A 23,670-nucleotide genomic window follows, 5' to 3' on the forward strand; every position below is an offset into this window, starting at 1 on the left:
GATGAGAGGCGGATCGGCGACCGGTGTTTGCGATGAGCAAACGCCGCTAATTAAAATCCCTCCTCGCTCGGTAATCAACGAATGCCTTCGGGCTGCGAGTATGGTCAACGATCCTCGACCCTTCAACCCCCTTTTTCTCGAGGAAAGCCCAGCCCGACTTATCATCCGATTTCCATCATCGATCCCCTTTCTTTCAGGCCGTTATAAAGGCGTGCCCACAATGCTCACCTGTAGATGCAGCTCTCGATCTTCTTGGCCAGTCTTCTCGGGGAACATTCTGAGCTGTGCGATTTAAAGTCGTCGGGCATCGTCTGCGAACGGAAAAATTGGAAGATTGAGCGCGGTTGAAATGGATTATTTGAAAAAGTTGTAAAAAGTTTTTATTCTCGAATGTTTTTTTAATTAAAAGTATGGGGCGCGCTTCGATGAAACGTTATTTTTCAGTTCGATCAGGGTACAGTTTGCAAATGTTAAATTGTGAATTCTAATTTTAGAAAGAAGGAAGGAAATAAATATATGGGGTGTAGGTAGAATTTTAGTGTTGTCGTAAGGACGAGGGCACGAGAGAGAGAGCGTGTTTAACATAATTTTTCGTGTCCCGCACGATGTTTGGCAAGTCGCGACGCCAGTTGGCTCGTAAATTATATACGGAGAACGAGGGTTGAAGACGAGCTACACAGGTTTTCGATTTATTTTAGAGCAATGATATAGCATACAGTTTTGGAAAACCGTACACTCGTCATCCACTTCCGCGTGATATACGAGCGAAACTCATTTTTCGTGGCGACATACTTATGGCTTGGCGCCTAAGCAAACGGAGCGCCAACTTCCGGAGCGTTAACATGCCGACGGATTTAAATTTCTCGCCACCCTCGTCCGTATAACTTTGTTAACCTTAAGTGAAAAATTTTAAAATTCATAATCGAGAAACTTGAGTTTCACGAATTTTCCAAGATAACTATAATTCGAAGGCTGGTAAATTCAAGATTTAAATTTCAAAAATTTAAAAACAATTGAATACTTTGTAAAATTCGAAAAATTCAAAGAATATAAAAATTCGAAATTCAGAAATTCAAATTCAAAAATTCGATATAAAAGTTGAAAATGACTCAAAAATAAAATATTTCATCTTCTATCTAAAATTTGATCAAAGTTCCAAAAATTCATAATAGAACATTCTACTTCACAAAATTCGAACGTTCGACGAACATAAAAATTGAAAAAACGATTCGAAAATAGAATATATTTCATCTTCCTCAAAATTTGATCGAAATTCTAAAAATTCAAAAATTCAGAAATTCAACTTCAAAAATTCAACATAAAAGTTGGAAACGACTCAAAAATAGAATATTTCATCTTCCCCAAAAATTTGATCAAAGTTCTAAAAATTCCAAAAATTCATAGTAGAACATTCTATTTCAAAAAATTCGAATGTTCGAGGAATATAAAAATTCGAAAAACGATGCAAAAATAAAATAGTTCATTTTCTCCGAAGTTTGATCAAAGTTTCAAAAATTTCGAAACTCAGAAATTCAACCTCAAAAATTCGATATAAAAGTTGGAAACGATTCAAAAATAAAATAGTTCATCTTCTCCAAGATTTGATCAAAGTTCTAAAAATTCCAAAATTCAGAAATTCAATATAAAAGTTGGAAACGACTCAAAAACAGAATATATTTCATTTTCCCAAAATTTGACCAAAGTTCCAAAAATTCCAAAAATTCATAGTAGAACATTCTACTACTTCACAAAATTCGAACGTTCAAAGAACATAAAAATTGAAAAAACGATTCAAAAACAGAATAGTTCATTTTCTTCGAAATTTGATCAAAGTTCTAAAAATTCGAAAATTCAGGAATTCAATGTAAAAGTTGGAAACGACTCAAAAAAATAGAATATTTCATCTTCCCCAAAATTTGATCAAAGTTGCAAAAATTCATAGCAGAACATTCTACTTTCGCTGCACAAGATGGAAAATACCGAACAAAGGGGGACGGGGGGGAAATCTCTGTAGCAAGTACATGGGTTCGCCCTAAGGAATTCCGATAAGACAGCAGGCAGCCTATCATCCGCTTGACGGAGGATCGGTTGAAACCCGGCACCCCGAAAATTTTTCCTCTATCGAGATGATATCTCGAGATGCATCCATCCCTGGGGGCGCGGAGAAAGAGTCGGGTGTAGCAGCAGGCCTATTAATAATCGTCGCGTAGAAGGCGCGTGCTGCCGGTCGTGTGTCGCCTAACGGGTGGCGCGCAACGTTTGTTTGCTCGAGGAGGGCCACCAGGTTGACAAACAGCCGAGGAAACGGGCCACGACGAGCCTCTAAGGCCTCTTTCATTCCTGCTTCATCCGTGAAACTTGGATCACAACATGCCTATACAAATGAAATATACTTCGAACATTACTTTAAGGAAGTCGCGTAAACTTTCGTATTCGCATCGTGAAATTTCTACTATGGAGCCATCAAAGTATGCGTTCAATGTATGCGTTTGTATAGGGAAAATTTTGATTTGAACGAAGATTCAATATATACACGTTATATCTCGTCGATGAGAAATTTATTTAAAAGAATGAAATAGATATTTCATGTAATTTAAAATTTTATCATTTATAACTTTTACAAAGTTATAATTTAGAAAGATTACAAAATAAAACTTGCTTTATATACTGTAACATTCCACTAGAAGAAAAAAGAAAAAAAAAATAGAAAAATCCTATATCCAGGTTTTACGACACGACAAATTTGTGATACGGCGGATCAACATATCTATATACGTGAAAGTACTTCGAACATTACTTTAAGGAAGTCGCGTAAACTTTCGTATTTGCGTCGTGAAATTTCTACGATGGGGCCATCAAACTGTTCAAAGCACGTATTTTACAGGGAAATTCTGATTTGCACGAAGATTCGTATACACGTTATATCTCGTCGATGAGAAATTTTCTTTGAGATTCCTGACGAAATCGATATTTCGTAATTTAAAATTTTACCATTTATAACTTTTTAACGAAGTTATAACTCAGAAATACTATACGTAAACAAAACTTGCTCCGTACACTCTAAACATTCCACACTTTCACCAGGAGAAAAAAAAAAAAAAATCCTACATCCACGACACGTGCGAGTAGTATACTACTCGTGTGAGAGATGCCTAAAGTGCGCCACGATGTTTTCACGTCACGATGAAAATAGTGGGCCGACGATCCACTACGAGGGCAGATTTATCGGGGCTTAATGGCGCAGGAGGGGGGGAATCTCGTAAAAACCGCTTGGCAACCGAGACTTTGTCAACGACTTTGTCAAAGTTATGTCAACAGGGGCACGCTGCCAACAGCTGGCCGTTATTTCCACGCCTCACGACGACTTGTTTATAGGCACGACAACGGGAGACCGCTTGCGCGCCACCGAAGCGAACGATCGTTCGGCGAACTATCTTCCCGACCGAGAAACGGTTTGAAGAACAATTTGTTTACACCGTGGGATAAAAGAAAGGTTTCGGTTAGGCTCGATTTAGCTTAATTTTACGCGGCCGAGTTTCTCGTCTCGTCAAATTCGAATCGGAAGTGAAAAATCGCGTTGTGCGCGTTGTTTAAAATCGAGCGATTAATCGGAGAGGCAGGGAGCCCCTTCATAATTTTCCTGTGTAATGCAATTTGGTGGGGGCGCGGAGTTGAGCCGCTCGAGGGAAGTCTGAGACACGATCAGCTTATTCCACTCTGGTGGACGGCCAAGTAACACTGATGTGATTAAGCCTCCTTCGCAAATTATGCCATTACACATTAGATAAACGTCCGTTTGAATCTCGGGCCTCTTGGCACTGTTCCGTGCCGCCTATGCACTTAATACCGATTTAAACACGTGTACTACACCACCATCACCGTAATCAGCACCGCGTTGCTCGAACGTATCGTTCGAGGGTTGCGACACGTTATCGGCCGAGTTTCCGTTTCAAAACAGGCTGCTTGTTTGCAGAGCTCTGTACTCCGCGTGGGTTCTTTGTACGCCCACCTTTTGAAATATGTTACGATCGACCGTTTCGCGTCGAAAATCGCTTCTCCGAACTAGATCCCAAGTTTTTGTGTTATTGTTGCTCTTTAACGATCTTCCTGTATTTATATACATAGATACATGTATACACATACATACATACCCACACTCCCGCATTCACCGAATCGTTCAATTTTAATACTTCGGCATACCTGCGCTGTATTTATATGCGCGGTTTTATTTATCCAACGGTTTAATTGTTGAACAAAATTTTCGATTATATATATAAATATATTATTCTTTCTTGTGAACAATAAATAAACAATTAATGATATTTTTTATATTTAGACTTCGTTTTAGAATTTGAACAATACGCCGCAGCATACCTCCATCATCGAGAGAAGTGAAATATCCAAACATTGGAACATTAATCGCGCAATAAAATCGCGCGAAGAGGAATACGAAAAATTATCGAAATGGAAATCTGAAAGGCACTTTTTCATCGTTTCATTGGATGTTTCTGCACACGTGTGCGATAATTAGAAGTTTTTTTCTCTTTTTTTTTGGACGGAAAGGTGGTGGATTCAATCGAAGCCACCTGGACACGATCGGGCGAGTTCGTCACGAGTACGATTAATTTTCGCAAGTGGCCGGCTGCGAGATCGGGAATTATATTGCGCTCTCCCTCCCGTGTTAACGAGAAAACGATTTCGGAGAAACTTGGATGGAATCGTCATTCGATCAACCGTAATCTGGATCGTTTCGTCCTTGGAGAAGGAAAGATGAATTCGATTTGATAAAAACGCGAAGTTGATGTTTCAATGGACGAGATTGATCGACGATAAAAATTCTCCACTATTCTCCGTGCCATGATATATATTCTATTGTTATTGCCAGGGAACAATGCGTTATCACATACGATATATATCGAATAATTAGCAATTAGAAATTCGAAACCTGAAACGTGTCACGATAATCGCGTTAATTGATCAGAGAATAGAAATATATCATTGCAAAATGTTCGACAATATTGATAATTCATGGACAATCGTGGAGAAAATTCGAGAAAAACTTGCTTCCCTCCGCGTTCTTTCTTATCATGTTCTCGACAACGCTTCCAATCTTCTTCCCACTTCTTCCTTATCTTCGTTTCGGCTCAGGTACGAGTTAAGGAACCCCTCGATGCTCCTCGACACCGCTGTCCCTCCATAAATCGTTCTTCGGCCACCCTCCTCGAGGAATCATGGGAAACGACACCGGCTCTTGTCGGTGTCGCGAGGATGGGGCAGGAAAGAAACCTTTCCACGAATTAGTCGAACCGTTTAGCAGCCCTTTTCATGCGAACTAACGATAAATATCGATCACCGTTTCGGCCAATTTCATCGATCTACCATTGTATCTTTCTCATAATGAACAAAATATAAGGTGGATTGGATTGTTCATTTCGAAATTGTCTCAATGTGGATTCTTTGACGATTAATTTCAAAAGTAAACAAAATATAGGATTACACTGGATTATCCATTTTGAAACTGTGCGTTCTGGGTTTTTAAAAAATTAATTTAAAAAATTCGTGATCGAAGAAGTAAAGTGATTTTATCTTTTTCAAAAATATAAGATACATTGGATTTCGAAATTGTCTCAATGCGTCTTACATCTTTTGACAACTTCAAAATTTTTTAAAATAAACAAAATATAAGATACATTGGATTCTGAAATTGTCTCGATGTGCCCTGGATTTTTTGACGATTTCAAAAATTTTAAAAATAAACAAAATATGAGATACATTGGATTATCCATTTTGAAATTGTCTCGTGACTGAAGAATGAAACCTACGATTTTATCAGTAATCTTTCTTATAAGATACATTGGATTATGCACTTTGAAATTGTCTCAATGTGTCCTGGGTTTTTAAGAGAATTAATTTTAAAAAGCTGTCGTTAATAGGATTGGCCACGGTTTGGAAGCAAGAGGCCAAAAAGAGGATGAAATTATGACGCGAATTGCTTATTAAAACGGTGTATCGAAACTACAATTTACCGGGTGAACGCGTTTTCAACTGTGCACACCAACGCGCGCAATTTCATGCTCGATCGTCCGGACACCATTGAAACAATTAATTTAATCCGTACGATTATTATACGTGAACATCCGACGAAACAGTGTTCTTTAAACACCGACGCATCGAGTAAATTAATTCGAGTTTGGTTTTATAATAAATTGGACGCGCAATGGGGTGAAATTATCTCGTTAATTGTGAAATCGTATCTGCCTAAAGAAATTTTTAAAAATTTATCACCGTTATTAGCCGTTATTACCAAGGTGATTCGAACGATTAACAGCTTAAGAGCCGAAGTTAAATTCAAATTTTCTAAAATAAACTGTGGGTGGAATGAAGTATTTCTGTACAACTTTGTTATTTATCGGCCAGATAAAGAAAACAATGTAATGTGCATTAAGCTCAGCGTGTTGATGTTGGAACGACTTCCAAAGTAAGTAATAATATTATAATTTATCAAACAAATAAATGAGAATAATTCCTCGTCATCTTCGAATTTTTGGTAATATATCAATATTTTCTTCGATAAATAATTAACAACAGAAACTGACTGTCTTAACTCCTGTCTGCTCCTCGAAATAAATAAAAAAAATTCCACAGAAATTTAAACCGATCTAAAAATTGTCGAAAAAAAAAAAAAAAATCAGTTTATCAATCACGGCTTTAATCTCACCCTCGAACGAGCTCCTCCTCGCGGTATCAGAAGCGGCGAAGGAGAGAGCCGAGCTTCGATTCGCGAGTGACGTTTCGATCGGAGGGGTGGAACGCTCCCCGCATGGGTGGTGGTTTCGAGATCGCAAATCCACGGGTCGACGTGTCAACGGATCCTCCCCGTGGAAGGTTGGCGCGGGCTGCGGTTGACGTCGATTAATCACTGCTGCGTGCGTGCTGCGGGCAACGACGTGCCCGTGACTTGCAACTACGCTCGCCGCCTATCATATTAACGGGTAATTGAAAGATATCCGGCCAGAAAGCGGCACCGTGATTTCTTTCTCCTTTTTTCCTTCTTTTCTTTCCTTTTTTTTTGTGATGTCACCGCGGAACACGCTGCGCCCAATGGTCGAGGGGTGACTTGCACCCGCCTGACCTGCTGGATTTGCAACGCCTCGTTCGAGACTTCAGTTTGTGGATTCGCAAGTGTGGTCTGGATTTTGAAGGTGATTCGAAACAGGAGGTAGCGAGAGATCTATTTTATGAATTGTTATTTGTATTATTTGTTCAAAGTTTGTTTCTAACATCAAAGAATATTTCATCCGTTTGCTTACGGAGATATAAATTGGACGAAATTTAAGTAACAGTTGAGGTTATTTCGATAATTTATTAAAACATGTTTCAATTACTCTATTAGAAATTTTTAACTAGTCACAATTATCATGCTTTCGTGTTGTTAATAATTTTTGTCAACTCTCTTTATCCAACGCTTTAAGGTTTATATTTCTCTCCTACTGTTCTTGCCCAATTAACAGAGACAAAGATATATTCACTTTCTTCCAAGCCTTCTAATCTTAACGAGTATATAAGAAACGTCTGTGGGTCTATTAACCAATGTTTACGAATCGCGCGAGCGATTACCACCACGACACTCCGTAAGGAGAGCCTTCTCTCGGCCGTTACACGAGTCAACACGGGCGAGTCGGTCGTCTCACGATACACGTGCAAAAGGACGCGACATCGTAAACAAAACTCAGGTTCGTGTTATTAATAATAACGAAGCGATTTTGGTGGGCCACGTTTGAGTTGGCTTCGCCTCTCGTTTGGCGGGGCAGCGTCGTTGCGAAAACATTCTTCGTCGATTTACTTTCGGGAATTCGCGCGTAAACGTTGACGTATTTAAGGGAGGTTGTAAACCATCTATTTCGGTGTCTCGCCGGGAATAATCGCACCGTCGGACGGATTATCGGCTAGCCTACTCCACTGTCCAACCTAACCTTAAAAACCGATAATTATGCAAGGATTTACGTATTCTTGGAAACCGTTTAATCGATATATCCCGTGAATATTTACGGTAAGTTTTAATCACCAACGAACGAATTCTCAGAACTTGAATAAACAAAATATCATCCACCATATATTTTTCTTAGAAAATAAAAAGAAAAGATAAAACGAATAAATCAAAAAATATTCCATTACATTTCTATATCCTTCTTATTATTATTTCTACTTTAGAAAAAGAACGGAACGGATAAAAGGAATTTTAAAAATCGGAAAATATCCGTTATCCACGTCCATCGTCCATCGAATAATCGGACAAACCGGAATCCCTCGAACCGTGGCTAAATTTAAATATTCAATCGGAGGGAAGAGGCGCGGGGGAGTACGATGAAAATTTAATCTAATCGCGATATTCGTCGTCGCGTTACAGGGCCGCTGCCGTTCGTATCGGGATTGCTATCGGAAAAGGAGGAGGAGGAGGAGGAGGATTTGCTGGTTGAACGACGGTACGACAAGGAGTTATGATATCGGTGGCGATCGCGGTGCGCAAGTGAAAACACGGTGGCGTGAGTAATATACAAGCATAGGACGATCTTTTATAGTGCAGCGGAGGGAATGATCCGCGGCCACGTCCGCCGAGATAGGATCGTTCTAACCCCCGCGCGAGCCGGAGGAAGAGAGGGTCAAGGAGGAGCGAACCCGGAGCAGTCAGCGGTTCTAGCCGTAAATAAAACCGAGTCTGCTACCAATGCCAATCCCATGGACCGAGTATGGTAACCGTTGCGCTGCACAGCAGTTGGATCGAAAGATGGCCCAAGAGTTTTCGAAGGTATACAATTTGGAAACCGAGCTTTGGAAACTGGAATTATTCTTAATACGTTTGAATCGTAAGTATAGGAATTTGTGTCGAATTAAGTCGAATCTGACCGAAGAATTATCTTTATTTAATATTCGAGTCGTTGAATCACAAGTATTAGAAATTGAATTAAGTCGAATCTGATCGAAGAATTATCTTAATTTAATATTCGAGTCGTTGAATCACAAGTATTAGAAATTGAATTAAGTCGAATCTGACCGAAGAATTATCTTTATTTAATATTCGAGTCGTTGAATCACAAGTATTAGAAATTGAATTAAATCGAATCTGATCGAAGAATTATCTTAATTTAATATTCGAGTCGTTGAATCACAAGTATTAGAAATTGAATTAAATCGAATCTGACCGAAGAATTATCTTAATTTAATATTCGAGTCGTTGAATCACGAGTATTAGAAATTGAATTAAGTCGAATCTGATGAAGAGTTTCGAAAGAATATTTTTTCTCTTTGGAATTATCTTAATTCAATGTTTGAATTAAGTCGAAACTCAGTGAAAAATCATCTTAATTTAATATTCGAATCGAACAAGTATTAGAAATTGAATTAAATGGAATCTGACCGAAGAATTGTCTTAATTTAATATTCGAGTCACAAGTATTAGAAATTGAATTGAGAATTAAATCGAATTTGATGGAAGAGTTTCGAATGTTAAATATAGCATAAGTATTTTTTTTTTTTTTTTTTAGAATAATTTGTAAATGATGGTATGATTAAAGAGTACTACCGTAACTGTAATTTCACTCTAAACAAATTTTGCCTCAACGCGATTCCTTTTTAAGAGTTAACATTCATATCGTGATTCTATCAAGATATCGATAAGCAAAAACCGTGGAGCTGCACGATGAATAGAACCCTATTACAACCTCGTTACATCTATCCGTAAACACCCCAATTAAAACCTCGAGCTCGAGCCAACGCAAATTAGACAAGTTGGTAAATCTTATCCCGCGGTAATTCGCTTCTTATGCCTCAATTACCCGATTCATTAGCCTCAATCGCTCCCAAACACGATTTCCTAACAGCTTCGAATAATACACATCTCGCAGCAGGGAAATACCTCCCGGTAACAAATCTAACCTTAATCCACCATGCACGCAGTTACTTAACCGCGTATCTCCTTTTCCAATTATCCATCCCCTCCCTCCCTCCTCTCGAGCGCAACGAATTGTCCTAAAAATTCGATCGAACGGTACCTTCGATTCCATCCGTCCGATTCAGCGCGCACTATCTCCCCGCGGAGAAGAAAACTCGCTTGGTTTGCTTGGAAAAATCGAAGGAGAGAGAGAGAGAGTGAGAGAGAGAAGATGGAGGCTGATTGCCACGGCGCGGATTCCTCCCCGAGCAGAAATCATCGTCGGTCGATCGTGCGAAACTCGTTACTCCGGAGCCGTTAACCGCGCGAATAAAGAAGCGAAATAGTTGTATCGAGAGGCGTCCTGACGAGCGAATCACGAAACGATAACGTCGTCGCTTCTGATTTCAACGTAATCATGCCACCGCCCGGGGAACGTCCCGATAGATGAGCCACAACAGAGCCCTCCGGCAATTTCCTTCGCGTTACGCACGCTCCTCCTCGCGATCGGTCCGCCTGTACCCGATTTCCGTGCTGGCTAGTCGCGCGAAACTTGTAAGTCATTTGAGAAACGAGCCCGCTCCGATTTGACGTGCTCCCGTTTTTTCCTTTCCGCGATAGATGCGGTTTGGATGGTTGAGAACAGGATTGATGGAACGGACGATCGAATATCTTATGTTAGAATGGTTTTGTTCGAGGTTGGGGATGGAATTGAAAGTGATGTTGTGTGAATCTTAATAACTCGTCTTTAATTCTGTCAAAATTGAAGTGCAATTTAAAATGTAGAAGTGTGTTCGAAAATATAGATACATAAAGAAAAAAAAAAATGCGTCGAGAAAAATGAAAGAGAATAATATCATTTGCTTAGAATTGTTTATTTGTGAATATCGAGAAGTAAAAAAGTAACCTATACTTTTTAACGCGTTATACTATAATCATTCGTTTCTAAGAAACCGAAAAATTTCGCGTCCACTTTTCATCGAACCACTATCATCCACCGGAAGTAGAAGCTAAAAATTCACCCAGCCGAGAAACATTACCGACGACGCAGCTGCCTAACCTATACGTGTATCCACGGCGAACGAGTTACGCGGCGCGAGTTCCCCCGGCACGAGAGAAGAGCAATCAGCCCGGCAATCTAGCATTATTCCCCGGCGCGTTATTGCGTTATTGGCGTGGAAGTCGAGGCCTGGAACCAAAGAGGAAGACCGATGGGCAACGGCGGTTGCGTATACCGCGATTAGGCGGGTTGCCGCGATTTGAATGATTAGATAGGCTCGAGACGATTCGGAGATGGCTAAGTTCCCGCCGGCGAAATAACAGCCTCCGGCTTGAAGCGGGCGGACACGTTCGTGACCGGTAGGCACGCATCTCGCATCGCGGGTCGATAGTTCGCACGAACACACAGACGAATTCGCTTGGCTCGACTAAATGTCTAAAGCTGCGTTTATATCAGGCGAATTTTCGTTAATCGTACAAGTTGATCAATCTCATATTGTCAGAAATAAATGTTATAGATCAAGAATGAATACGTCTTTTGATACGTATAACGTATATACGTATATATAAATGTTATGAAATTGTTTATTCGTGTTTTTGAACGGATACGTACTTTAATAAAGTAGATTGTAACAATTGAAACAAAGTACGTATACATCGTTTCACAAAGTAAAATTTGGTTTGATTATGCATTTTTGGATTAAACGATTTGAGGTTAGCCGAGTCGATTGATCGATCGAAAGTTGCCTAATATAAACGCAGCTTAAATACACGCATCCATTCTCTAACGATCGTTGTCTACCTTATCATCGTCCTCTGCTCGCCTCTCTCATCCCGGCTCAATCCTCGACAGGTGTATCGAGACTGGATTAACGCTTGGCTACGATAGCCATTTCAGTCGATTCGAGAATCGAGAGGGCTTTTAAAGCGAGCTAACCACACCGTGTGTGGCAATTTCGTCGATACGGTCTCGGAACGGCAACGCACGTTTAATCGACCACAGAAACGAGCGATGTATGTAATTTTAGGAAACAAAAGACTTACCTAGATTGATCGGGAACGATGGAGAAATTTAGACTATCCATGCACTGATCTTGATCAAAATTTGACGGAATATCAGAACTCGTGCTTTGCGCTTCACTGTACCACACGTTCCACTGAGTCAGTTAGAATTCCGCGTTCCTCGTTTGGGAAACGATAAGTTATACGTACGGCTTGTAACGAAAACTTGGCGTGGGAATCGTTTAACAAATCTTATGAACTTTTAACGATACGAGACGAGTCCGGAAACTGATGAACGATTTACAAAGATTGAGTAAGTTTATAGATTTTGCGCCATCGTGTATTAGTTGACCGGATTAAGGTTAATTAATTATAAAAATACCAGAAAATGTACGAAACGGAATCGATATAACCACGTTGGACTTCGTTTAGAAACGAACTGAATTTTGAATTGAAGTGAACTGGGAACTGCGAAACAGTGATGCCAACTTATGCGATAGTAGCAATGATGCTAATTAATTCGATATTAAATAATTTCTGAAAATATTTCCAATACAATTTTAAGTTCGATTAAGATTTTTATTGTTCATATCTTTAAATGGGTTGTAAATAATTTATACGATATCCACGTAAATAAGAAAATTAACAAATTATGCAACATTTTATATTTTATCTTGTTTATCTTGTTTATCTTGTTTATCTGGTTTATCCGATTTATCTAGTTTATTTGGTATAATTGGATTATCTTGTTTATCTTGTTTATCTTTTAATTCAGATTTTGGTGGATTTTCGGAAGAAATATTTGATTCTATCATCTCAGATCTTGATCTGAAAATCAATCGAAAATTTTTCATGTCTTCCGGTCGAAGATAAGCGTAATTTTTCTGCTCGTAGATTCTTTCAATGTCTTCTTTCTTAATCGCTGAAGTATGCAATAAAGTATATATAATTGAATAACTAACACACAATTTTTCTTATAAATAATATACTTAATAATGTTTAATCACGTACATAACAAGTCGTCGTTTCTCATCATGTAAATACTTTGCTCGTTCTTCTGTTCATCCATTGGCCCCAATTTCACGATTTTAGGATTCTGAATTAAGTTGCTTGCATCTATGCACAATAGAAATAAAATATTTTTAAATTATCTCATTATTTATTTCGTTCAATCCACTCATCGAAAAACTTACTACTTTTTATTTCGCGTGAAGGATTGCTTGGAGGGGAATCCAAAGTCCCAGTAATATTTGGTTGAATAGTTTTCACGTGCTTTTTATCCTTATTAACATTTACAACATTAGTAACATTTTTGGTATTTTCTGGCTTGCTGGAGATGCTGCTGCTATTAACATCCGTTAAATTCTTAGACGTATTAGACGAGTGTTCTTCACTCTCCTTAGTACTTTTAGATCCTTCTGGATTGTTGGTAGAAATATTCCGACGCGAACTTGAAGTTGAAGATGAAGTTTTTTGCACTTGAGATTCCGATGAACTTGGATTTTCCGATTCGTTGGATTTCTCCGATTTGTGGTGATTTGGTTTCGGAGGTTCTGCTCGAAATATTTTATATAAGGAAGGGAATAAATCTTTAGTGATAATCTTTTACCGTTTTAAGTAGAGCCATTCGTTTTAGTCGATTCAGTATTAAACATTTCGATATTATCTAAGGCTTTCAAGTGTAAAATCATCGGTTAAATCGGTTGTATCGTGCGTGTGTAATGTTGATGATCGCTGATTACACAGATGATAACGATAAACGTGTAATTTCCGACTTTAAGGTAGTTGATAAAACATTGGAACGATATTTCTGGGAAAACAAATCCACTAATACACCCAGAAACTGCTACTAGGGAAAATATTAACCACAATCGACGAGTATAAAAGTATTCTTCCAGTATAAAATCCTATAATTTCACTATTTGTGGATTTAACTTATAACATATATACATATATATATATATATATTTAACGAACCACCTCTTTACAAAGTAATTGTTTACACAACTAAATAACCACGTCGTAAACTTGTCCGCGTTTCTCTCGATAATAAAACGATACTTGTTAACGATTATTATTTACCCTTTACTTGCCTCGTGATTCCATCTCTCTCTCTCTCTCTCTCTCTCTCTCTCTCTCTCTACCGATTGTAAAAAAAAAAGGGGGGTTTCCTTTGAAAACTCGATTTATTCCCTCAACTACGCGATTAAAAAAACACGATTATCCACGTTTTACATTACATTAACAGTAACGTTTGTTGTACCCTCGATCTCAGAGATGCTCAGCGCTAATGCAAAACAAATACGACGATTTGTCGGCTTTAATTACGATCGATGCTTGGTTAACGGCGATCATTTTACGCTAGGCGTAAGTCGCTACAAGAAATCGTGCAACGACCGGTTGTAACGGCGGACTATAAAGGATTCCGATATTAAATGTTCCGCGTATCACTACTTAATTATCGCGTTACAAATTATATTTCCGGTATCGATTCTTCACTTTGCGTATCACACGTTTATTTACGAAGCGGAAATACTCCACTTTCTCGTGAACAGGAAGAAAAGAAGCGGTTCCAACCCAGGAGATTGAAGATGAATTTCTTCGTGACGAGCTCGTATGATAGATCGTCGTTGTTGGATCGACCAATTCTACTCGATCGTAACGTTCCTTTCCCGCTTTGGCATCGTCGATTTTTTTATCGATCCCAGATGCAGTCTCTTCATTTACGATATCGAGATTTAAAATAAAGGAAACATCGATAGATGGAATGTTCTTTTTTTTATTCTTCCGTCCAATATATTAAGAACAATATGTATATATATATATTATTATTATTATTATTATTATTTTTTTTTTTTTTTTTTTTTTTACAGTTTACGTTAGAATATCGCGACAAAATATTTACCAAGAGTAATAAACATATTTTGAACAAGAATCAGTTGAATTCACAAGTAGAAAACGTAAATACGCGAATTCCATGAATCGTTCTCAACAAAATTTAATACAAAATTTTTCTTTACACGACAGACCCGTTATATAATTATCGATATAATAAAACATTTCGAGGGAAGATCCCAAGATTTTTACCGCTTGGTAAATAATATTTGTCGAAATCAACTTTCTCGAATTAAAAAGTTTTACTTCAACGACGAACGAATTGTTTATTCCACATGGTAACTCTCGACCGCTCGGGCGTAGTAATAATAAGACATCTTGCGAGCTGGTTGCTGGCTATCTATATGCAGCGGTTTCGACGAGTTAATCGGTGAATTTAAAATGTTAGGATTGTTGAGCTGTTTCCCAGTTCCGAACCGCTTGTGCATGTGCCATTTGTAGAAGTGTTCTCGACTGTACGGATAAGGATCACCCGGTATCCTTATGTAATTATTGTCTATGGTTCCTTCTTGAATATGCGGCATTTCCGGGTACAAATCTTTGTTTTGATCGAGACGCGAGTCTTCTTCCATGATGGACGGCGGTTCCTCCTGGTTCGAAGATGCGGATAATTTTTCTGCAAGAAGATGTATACGTTCGAATTCGTTGCTCGAAATAATAATTAACACTAAACCTACCACGGCGCGGTCAAATGACCGTTTTTGAAATTTCGTTCTTGTATACAAAGTTACCGTATCGCCATATCGCCTTATTGACCTTTAACAATGTGGATACAACCCGTTTTCCAATATTCACAACTTTCGAATCCAATTGGCTAAAATCTCTTTCTACATTAAGATACAAATGTTTTTTTTTTTGCATTTGTCGGTAGGTTTAGCGGTAATGTAAAACATAAAATCGTTTGATCGTCGATTTCCTCCTTTCTTTCCAATTACCTGGTGATTCCAACGTCATGGATTCGTAGCCAGGATAAAAGTCGTCCTCGTACGGATTCCCGTAATCCAAATTGGGCTGCGCCCCCTGCTCAGGTCTGATGTACACGCTCTCGTCGGCCTCGTGCTTCCTCGTGATATCCATCCCCGGGCCGTCCCTTATATTTATCAACACCTTGCTCTCCGGGCTATCTTGTTGCGGGTTGTTCAGCGACATTTCGATGTCCTTCTCGGCGATCGTGTTCAAACTGTCCCCGAAATCCGCGTCCACCTCCTTCTGCCCGAAACTCGTACCCGGCTGCTCTTGCCCGAAATTGTTCATCTTCTCTTGCTGCTGCTGATGCTGTCCAACGTGGTCGATCGACGACACGTTTTCCACGCTCGACCCGTTCTCGACCCCCTCCACCCCCTCCTGCTCCTTCGCGAAATTCTCCTCCCTCAGGCTCATCTCCTCGCCAGACTTCATCTTCACCCCGTCCGCCTCCTTCTTGAAGCTCTCCCAATCGGTCTCTGCGTTCGTGGAGAAGTCCACGGTGGGCACCCTGATGTCCTTGAACGTGTCGAAGATCCACAGGTCCCTGCGGTTGATGGCGTATCCGCCGCTCCCCGATGCGGGGAACAAGGGGCCCGTGTGCAGCTTCTTCGTGTCGAACTTCTGCGCGTCGTTCAGGCTCGTCTGGATGCCTCGTTTCGCGTCCAACCCCTTCGCTTCCCTGCCGATCTCCTCCTCCTCCTCCTCCTTGGCGCTCTGGTCGCTGGTCGGTATCGCCTGGACGTCGAGCTTCGGCTCGGGCGGCTCAGGCCTGATCGACAGCATCTCCATGCGGCCGTCGTTCTCCCTTGCGCCCGCGAAATCCTCCTTGCTCGGGTCGAGGGGCACCTTCGACTTCTGCACCAGGTCCTTCCACGCGCTGATCTCCGCCTCGAAGTTGGCGTTGCTCGGTATGTTGTACTCCTCGTCGACGGCGCTCGCCTCCTTCAACCCGGCGCTCGACTTGAGCATCTTCTTCAACGACTCGAGCGTCGTCTCCTCCTTCTTCCCCTCCCCGCCCGCCTCCCCCGCCTTCTTCGTTGCTTGCTGCTGCCCTCCTGATTTCGCCGCCTCCTTCGCGTCCTCCCCCGCGCCCTTGGCCGAGCTGAGCGCCACCTGCCAATTCTTCAACGCCCGGACAGCGTTCACCTGGGCGGTGGTCTGTTGACCGACCGCGTAACACGCGGTGCTCTGACGTTGCTGCTGATCCATGTCCTCGAGGGCTTTGACGGCCCACTGGAAGTTGGCCACGTCGAGGTTGTCGTGCAGCTTGCTCTCCACCATCGCCTCGCTCTGCACCGTCCCCGTGACACCGCCCTCCATCCGTATCACGGGCTTCTTCTTCTTCTTCTTCTCCTTCTTCTCCTCCTTCTTGTCCTGCTTGACGGGCATGTTCGGCTCCCTGATCGGCGGCTTCGTGTTCCTGGGCGTGCAGTTGATGATGGTGCGCACGCCGGGCGGCGAACGCGCGGCGAACAAATTCGGATTGCGCGCGAACGAACTGCGGTAATTCAACTGCGACTGGTCGTCCTCCGCCTCGTCCTCCCTGCTCTCCTGCTCCTCGCTGTAATCCTCCTCCTCGTCCTCCTTCGATCTCTCGTATCTCGACCCGATCACCCTGTTCACGAGATCCGAGCCGTGGCCGGGCGGCGCCACTGCCAACATGGGCTCGATACCCCTCTCCACCAATTCTGCCTCGCACGTTCCATCTTTCGGATTTCGAAATCGATTAATAGCGGCTCCCATCGATCGGTTAACCCTTTGCACTCCGTGCACTTGCCTATCCCTGGATCGATTTGTCACGCACGCCGGGATCAAACCGAGAGAGAATTCGTTGTCGGTGGTATCGTCTCCGAGCGGATCCTCCGCGGGCCAAGCGTTATTGCTAAACGTCGGTCTCTTTTATCCGGCCTTGTTTCGAACAGAAACAAGTTTTCGTTTATTTAATGAGCGAGCTCGTCCCCACGTTTCTTAAATATTGGAGAGAATTTCGCAACGTTCGAGATACTTGCTCGAAACACGAAAACTCGACGAAACGATGTCTCTATTATCGCGCGGAAATGTAGCGTAGCGTTTCGATCTGATTTCAGATTGGAAAAAGGAAAGGAAAAAAAAAAAATATCTCGACGGTCGCATTATTCGAAAGATTCAAGACGCGTGAAGAGCGCAAAGGGTTAATTTTCCCCGAAAATCGCAAGCGAATCGATCCGATCGTTTTTTTTTTTCTTTTTCTCTCTCTCTTTTTTTTTTCTTTTTTTTTTTACATTTTACATACACAGCTTCGATCTTATTATCCACGTTGGCGTTACATTAGCGCTGAGATCTAGTGAATAAATATGTATTTATGTGTGTGTGTGTGTGTGTGTGTGTGTGTTTATATTTTTTACGAATTTACGAGTCGTCGTTGAAAAGTTGTCGAAAGGGGGAGGGACGGTCGAGTTAATTCTTAAAGGTGAAAATAATAATAGTAATAATAATAATAATAATAATAACAATAACAATAATAATAATAATAAAAACAACAATCGAGAGGTTTCGATTTACCTGCGTGTTTGAAAATGTGCATCAGCCAGGCTATCATCCTATTCTCCCTGTTCCCATAATTTCTGTCAGAATATCTGACAGATGCTGCGGAAAAATAAATATCGTGGGATAAATATCAAATGTGGAATAACGAATAATTAAACGAGTAGTAACAAGTAACGAGTTTCATCGACGATCGAATGAAAATTCTTGAAAAATCTGTCTGTCGAGAAGGTTATTCACGCGCTTCTTCTGGAAACGATTGGCCGGGCGAAAGGTTAATCGAAAATCGAAAAACGGGACGGTTTTCTTTTTTTCGTTCGAGTATCCGAGTAGAAATCCGAGTAAAAAAAGGGGAAGGGAGAAAGAAAGGATACGGCTGGTTGGATGATGATTACGAGTTATGAACTTGCCTACGGTGAAATTTCTTCTGAGGAGAGATTTGAAGAAGCCCTGTAAGAAATCGACAGGACTGAGATGTCCCCGCAGCATGATTCTCCCTGAAGTCATCAGGATTTAACGCGAATGGCGATACTGGACGAATTTTGTATAATGATGCCAGATGTTTAATTCAACTTCCGGAACTCCTCCGGTCTTTCCGATATCTCCGCCTCGATTGATTTTCTCTGTCGTTTATTGATAGCTTCGCCTGATTGTGCTTTGCTTTTTTTTTTTTTCAGCGCCCGCTTCTCTGCTTCTCGCTAACTTCGATTAACGAACGCGAGCGTGGACGATGCTGCGTCGACTTGCCCGTACAATTTCGATTCTTCTTCTTCTTCTTCTTCGAGGCGAAATGCTTTGATTTTAAATTTTTGGCCTCCAATTCGAAAATTTCGTTTCGATTCGTTCGATCGATCGAAATAGATCGGTAAAAATACCTTTGATTTTTTGGAAAATTTTACACTCGAGTAATAATTATATATATAATATATATAATTCACTATTTCCTCGTATCATAATATTTAACTTAAGAAGAGAGAAATTTGGAGGGAAAGTGAGTTTGAAGCAACGAGGTGGAGAGAGAGAGAAATAAGATGAAATCAAGTTGGCGGAAGTTGGCAACGAGACACAATTATTCGAGGCGAAATAGGCTCCGTCGAAGACGTGGACACGAGCCCGGTTAATCATTGCCAAAACTTTTCTCCCCACGAGACTCGAAGACCCTTCTCGCGCTCTTAATGCCATAATGGACACTTCTCTTTTCTCCTTTCGATTGCCTCCCTATTGATCCAGAAACCACTAAACTCGCATGCCCCGACTCCCCCAACTTCCGACCTAGCCTCTCCCTTCGCCTCAATCTCGGACCGTCCACTTTTCGATCATCAATTTTGGAAAATTATCGATAACTCGGCTCTTTCGTTTCACTTCTCTTCCTTCCTTTTTCTTTTCTTTTTTTTTTTTTTTTTTTTTTAATTATTAAAAAGTTTGATTTCTCTGCAACAAAGCCGAGTTGTGCGAATATTCTCGCGTTATTTATTTTTTCAACGGTTTCAATTATATCAACTTTTCTTGATACAAATTACGGGTAAAAGTTTCTAAGTTTTCAAAAATTTCTGTCAACTGTCTTTAAAAACTCTCTTCCTCTTCATCCGCGAAGATTTCGAAAATCCATAGTTCTCTCATCCAAGAGAAAGCTTGTTTCGCATCTACTTTCTTCTCCTCTTCCGCTTCGAGACGTAAATCTTTCAGTGTACAGTTTTTCGGTGTACAGGAAAAAGAAAAGAAAAAAAGATTACAAGCGAAAACGAATCGCCTGAGAGAGAGAGAGAGAGAGAGAGAGAGAGAGAGAGAGAAATAAATGTCCCACGTGTTATCAGACGCCCTCCCAGCGGAGATCCGTACGAGTGGAGTTCGTGATGTCGCATGCGAATGGCCATGCCGATTCGGACCACGTACACCCGCTAACCGTTAATAAAAGCTTAAAGGACATTATCGTGGGCGTTGGTGGGGACATTAAAAAGCGCACGTGCCTCTAACGGTGGGCCCCTCGATGCAATTTTAAACAGCTATTTCCGGCCACCTATCCGCTCCGCGGTGACACATGTCCCGACCGATCCGAATCCGGCTGAATACCGAAAATCGAGAGGGGATCGAAAGAAAAAAGGGTGAAACGAGAGGATGCCCCTTTATTGCCCATCGAAACGAACGTTCCTTAAAACTTTCCAATCATTTCACCATCGTTGGAATGGATTTGGATACGATCGAGCGAAGATCTCTGAAAGATTTCTAACCATTTATCATTGTTGGAATGGATTTGGATTGCCGATCGATCGAAACGAAGATTTCTTAAAACTTTCCAATCATTTCATCATCGTTGGAATGGATTTGGATACGATCGAGCGAAGATCTCTAACCATTTATTATTATTGGAATGGATTTAAATATCGGCGATCGATCGATCGAAACGAACAAAGGCTTCTGAAAGATTTCGATCATCGAATTGGACGATATTTTGTGTTGCTTCGTTTCTGAAAGTAATATTTTTACCATAGATCGTTGAATAGATTTAAATATCGATCGATCGAACGTAGATCTCTGAAAGATTTCTAACCATTTATTATTATTGGAATGGATTTAAAGATCGGCGATCGATCGATCGAAACGAACAAAGGCTTCTGAAAGATTTCGATCATCGAATTGGACGATATTTTGTGTTGCTTCGTTTCTGAAAGTAATATTTTTACCATAGATCGTTGAATAGATTTAAATATCGATCGATCGAACGTAGATCTCTGAAAGATTTCTAACCATTTATTATTATTGGAATGGATTTAAAGATCGGCGATCGATCGATCGAAACGAACAAAGGCTTCTGAAAGATTTCGATCATCGAATTGGACGATATTTTGTGTTGCTTCGTTTCTGAAAGTAATATTTTTACCATAGATCGTTGAATAGATTTAAATATCGATCGATCGAACGTAGATCTCTGAAAGATTTCTAACCATTTATTATTATTGGAATGGATTTAAATATCGGCGATCGATCGATCGAAACGAACGAACGATTTCTGAAAGGTTTCCAATCATTTTACCATCGTTGGATTTGGATATGATCGATTTGGATGTGATCGAATTGGACGATATTTTGCGCTACAATTCGTTTCTGAAAGTAACCTTTTACCATAGATTGTTGATCGATTATCGATCAATTTCTGATACGATAAATTGACTTGGACAATATTTTCTACAATAATTCACTTCTCAAACTAATATTTTACCATAGATCATTGAATGGAATCATTAAATATCGATCATCGAATTGATCCCTTTCTGGAAGCAAAGCATTTTAGCAATTAATCCTTTCTACAACAAAATAAATCCAATCTCGTTCGAAAGTACTATTCTAAAAAAAAAATAAAAAATAAAAAATCGTTAGAGTAAAAATCGAGTATATCAATAATACGTAAACACACAATTCGATCGATCGTCCGATTAATTCTTCATAATCGAGCGAACTCTTGGCACCGCTTTGAAGCATAGCGGCCGGTCGCAATCGCGACGTGCCATCATTCGCGGAATGGCAGCGGTTATTTTTTTTTCACGGGCGAACGCGGCGGGACAGATGGAAAGACGAGGGTGGGACATTAGCCATAAATTCGTCGGTCCCCAGTGGCGAATAGCGGAGGAGCCAATTGTATAAATTGGCTATGACAAACTTATCGTCCCGCGTGCCTCCACCTACACCGATTCTCTCCCTCCCCTCTCCTCCCTCTCTCGCCGCGGGGTCGATACTTCTTCTCTTAACCTCGCCCGATCTCGTAACCGATCGTGAATAATGTAATACTCGTGGTGGAAAATTTGTTCGCGCGAGATACAACAGCTTTTGTATTTATATTTTCTTTCGCCGCGATTAAGCAACCGTTCTAATTATTACGCATTTATTAACGATTAAAAGGAAAGAAAGGAAACTAGTTTCTCAGATATCGTTTTTCGGGCGAATCGAACTATTTTCTTAACCGATCTTGTTATAAATCGTGAATAATATTCGTGATGGAAAATTTGTTCGCTTGAATCAAGAAGTCGAGGAATCGTAATAAGTGGTGTCTTATAAAAAGAAACTAGTTTCTCAGATATCGTTTTTCGGGCGAATCGAACTATTTTCTTAACCGATCTTGTTATAAATCGTGAATAATATTCGTGATGGAAAATTTGTTCGCTTGAATTAAGAAGTCGAGGAATCGTAATAAGTGGTGTCTTATGAAAAGAAACTACTTTTTCAGATATCGTTTTTCGGGCGAATCGAACTATTTTCTTAACCGATCTTGTTATAAATCGTGAATAATATTCGTGATGGAAAATTTGTTCGCTTGAATTAAGAAGTCGAGGAATCGTAATAAGTGGTGTCTTATGAAAAGAAACTAGTTTCTCAGATATCGTTTTTCGGGCGAATCGAACTATTTTCTTAACCGATCTTGTTATAAATCGTGAATAATATTCGTGATGGAAAATTTGTTCGCTTGAATTAAGAAGTCGAGGAATCGTAATAAGTGGTGTCTTATGAAAAGAAACTACTGCTGCTTTTTCCAGAATCGAACTATTTTCTTACCTTAACTTTGCTCGATTTCGTAACGGATGATGAAAAATGTAATATTCGTGGTGGAGATTTTTGAGCACGAGTTGAGGGTGGAAATGGAGAAAGGAAAAAAAGAAAACTAATACTATTTTCAGATACCGTTTTTTCGACGAATCGAATTCAACTATTTTCTTATTTTAACCATGCTCGATCTCGTAACGGACCTCGTGGATAATATAACAATGAAATGAATAATTATTCAAGTTATTTCAATCTCTCACGATAAAAAAAGAAAAAAAGAACAAGGCGAAAGAGGAAAAACTGTTATTTCCAGATGTATCGTTTCTCGAGAAGATCTCAATCTCGACCGAATTAAAATCGACGAAGCTGAATCGTAGCGCGTAGGTCGAGGTCGATACTTTGGAGAGGATTCGGTGCAGGTGCGTCACGACGCTGCTTACCCCCCTTGCGCTCGTTTGAGACATCGTTCCCTCGAGGTCCGCCCGAGAACGTGACGTTCCGCGTCCGGCGGCGCACGTACGCGCCGCTTTTGTCCCGCGATTCGTCGCGTAAATCGTCCCCCCTCTTTCCACCCTCGATACGAGGTTCCACGTCGCTTCCAGTCTGCTGGAAATGCGGGGAAAATCAATTGTTGCCCCGTTGCTGCGAATTTTATTTCATTTATTCGCCCCTGTTCTTTTCTGTATCGGTTGATACTTTCTTCTTATTTTTTTTTTTTTATAAGCTTGGAAAAGTAGAGCGACAGTTTAAAAATAATTTTTTAAAAAGTTAGGGGGCGATGTTTCGTGATAATATTGCAATGGCGTGAAACCAGGAGGCAAATA

The 23,670-nt window shown here is 40.4% G+C and overlaps 2 protein-coding genes across 5 annotated transcripts in view; both read right to left on the bottom strand.

Annotated features, from left to right (window-relative positions):
* The window catches only part of LOC116414448 (uncharacterized), a 169,354-nt gene extending 156,782 nt beyond the window's left edge, over positions 1–12,572 (bottom strand). For 2 of the 4 annotated variants that reach the window (XR_015293011.1, XM_086911288.1), the window contains exons 1-2: positions 11,972–12,572; positions 229–311 (exon numbers count right to left, since the gene is read on the bottom strand). Coding sequence is in view for 3 of the 4 variants with exons in the window: in XM_086911288.1 (XP_086767414.1) it covers positions 229–308 (80 nt within the window). In the remaining variant the exon portion in view is untranslated. The other 2 variants (XM_086911290.1, XM_086911289.1) reach the window with 2 other exon arrangements.
* A 2,116-nt stretch (positions 12,573–14,688) lies between these two features.
* LOC147657179 (uncharacterized) lies at positions 14,689–18,961 on the bottom strand. The gene is made up of 4 exons (XM_086911291.1): positions 18,724–18,961; positions 18,332–18,415; positions 15,760–17,496; positions 14,689–15,440 (listed from the first exon to the last, which is right to left on the bottom strand). The coding sequence occupies exons 1-4, from the start codon at positions 18,818–18,820 to the stop codon at positions 15,091–15,093; spliced, it is 2,268 nt and encodes a 755-aa protein (XP_086767417.1). The 5' UTR covers positions 18,821–18,961; the 3' UTR covers positions 14,689–15,090.
* Positions 18,962–23,670: the final 4,709 nt, after the last annotated feature.

The sequence above is a fragment of the Apis florea genome, unplaced genomic scaffold (genome assembly GCF_048593485.1).
Source record: "Apis florea isolate Af1SG1 unplaced genomic scaffold, ASM4859348v1 contig_3203_pilon, whole genome shotgun sequence".
NCBI classification, from domain to species: Eukaryota; Metazoa; Arthropoda; class Insecta; order Hymenoptera; family Apidae; genus Apis; species Apis florea.

Bases quoted from the DNA above. Each gene is read 5' to 3' on its own strand.
- LOC147657179 (XM_086911291.1), bottom strand. From the start codon at position 18,820: ATGACTTCAGGGAGAATCATGCTGCGGGGACATCTCAGTCCTGTCGAT. The intron at 18,416-18,723 runs GCAAGTTCATAA...ATTTTTCCGCAG, and splicing joins CAGAAGAAATTTCACCGTAG to CATCTGTCAGATATTCTGAC. The intron at 15,441-15,759 runs GTAATTGGAAAG...ATCTTCTTGCAG, and splicing joins CATGACGTTGGAATCACCAG to AAAAATTATCCGCATCTTCG.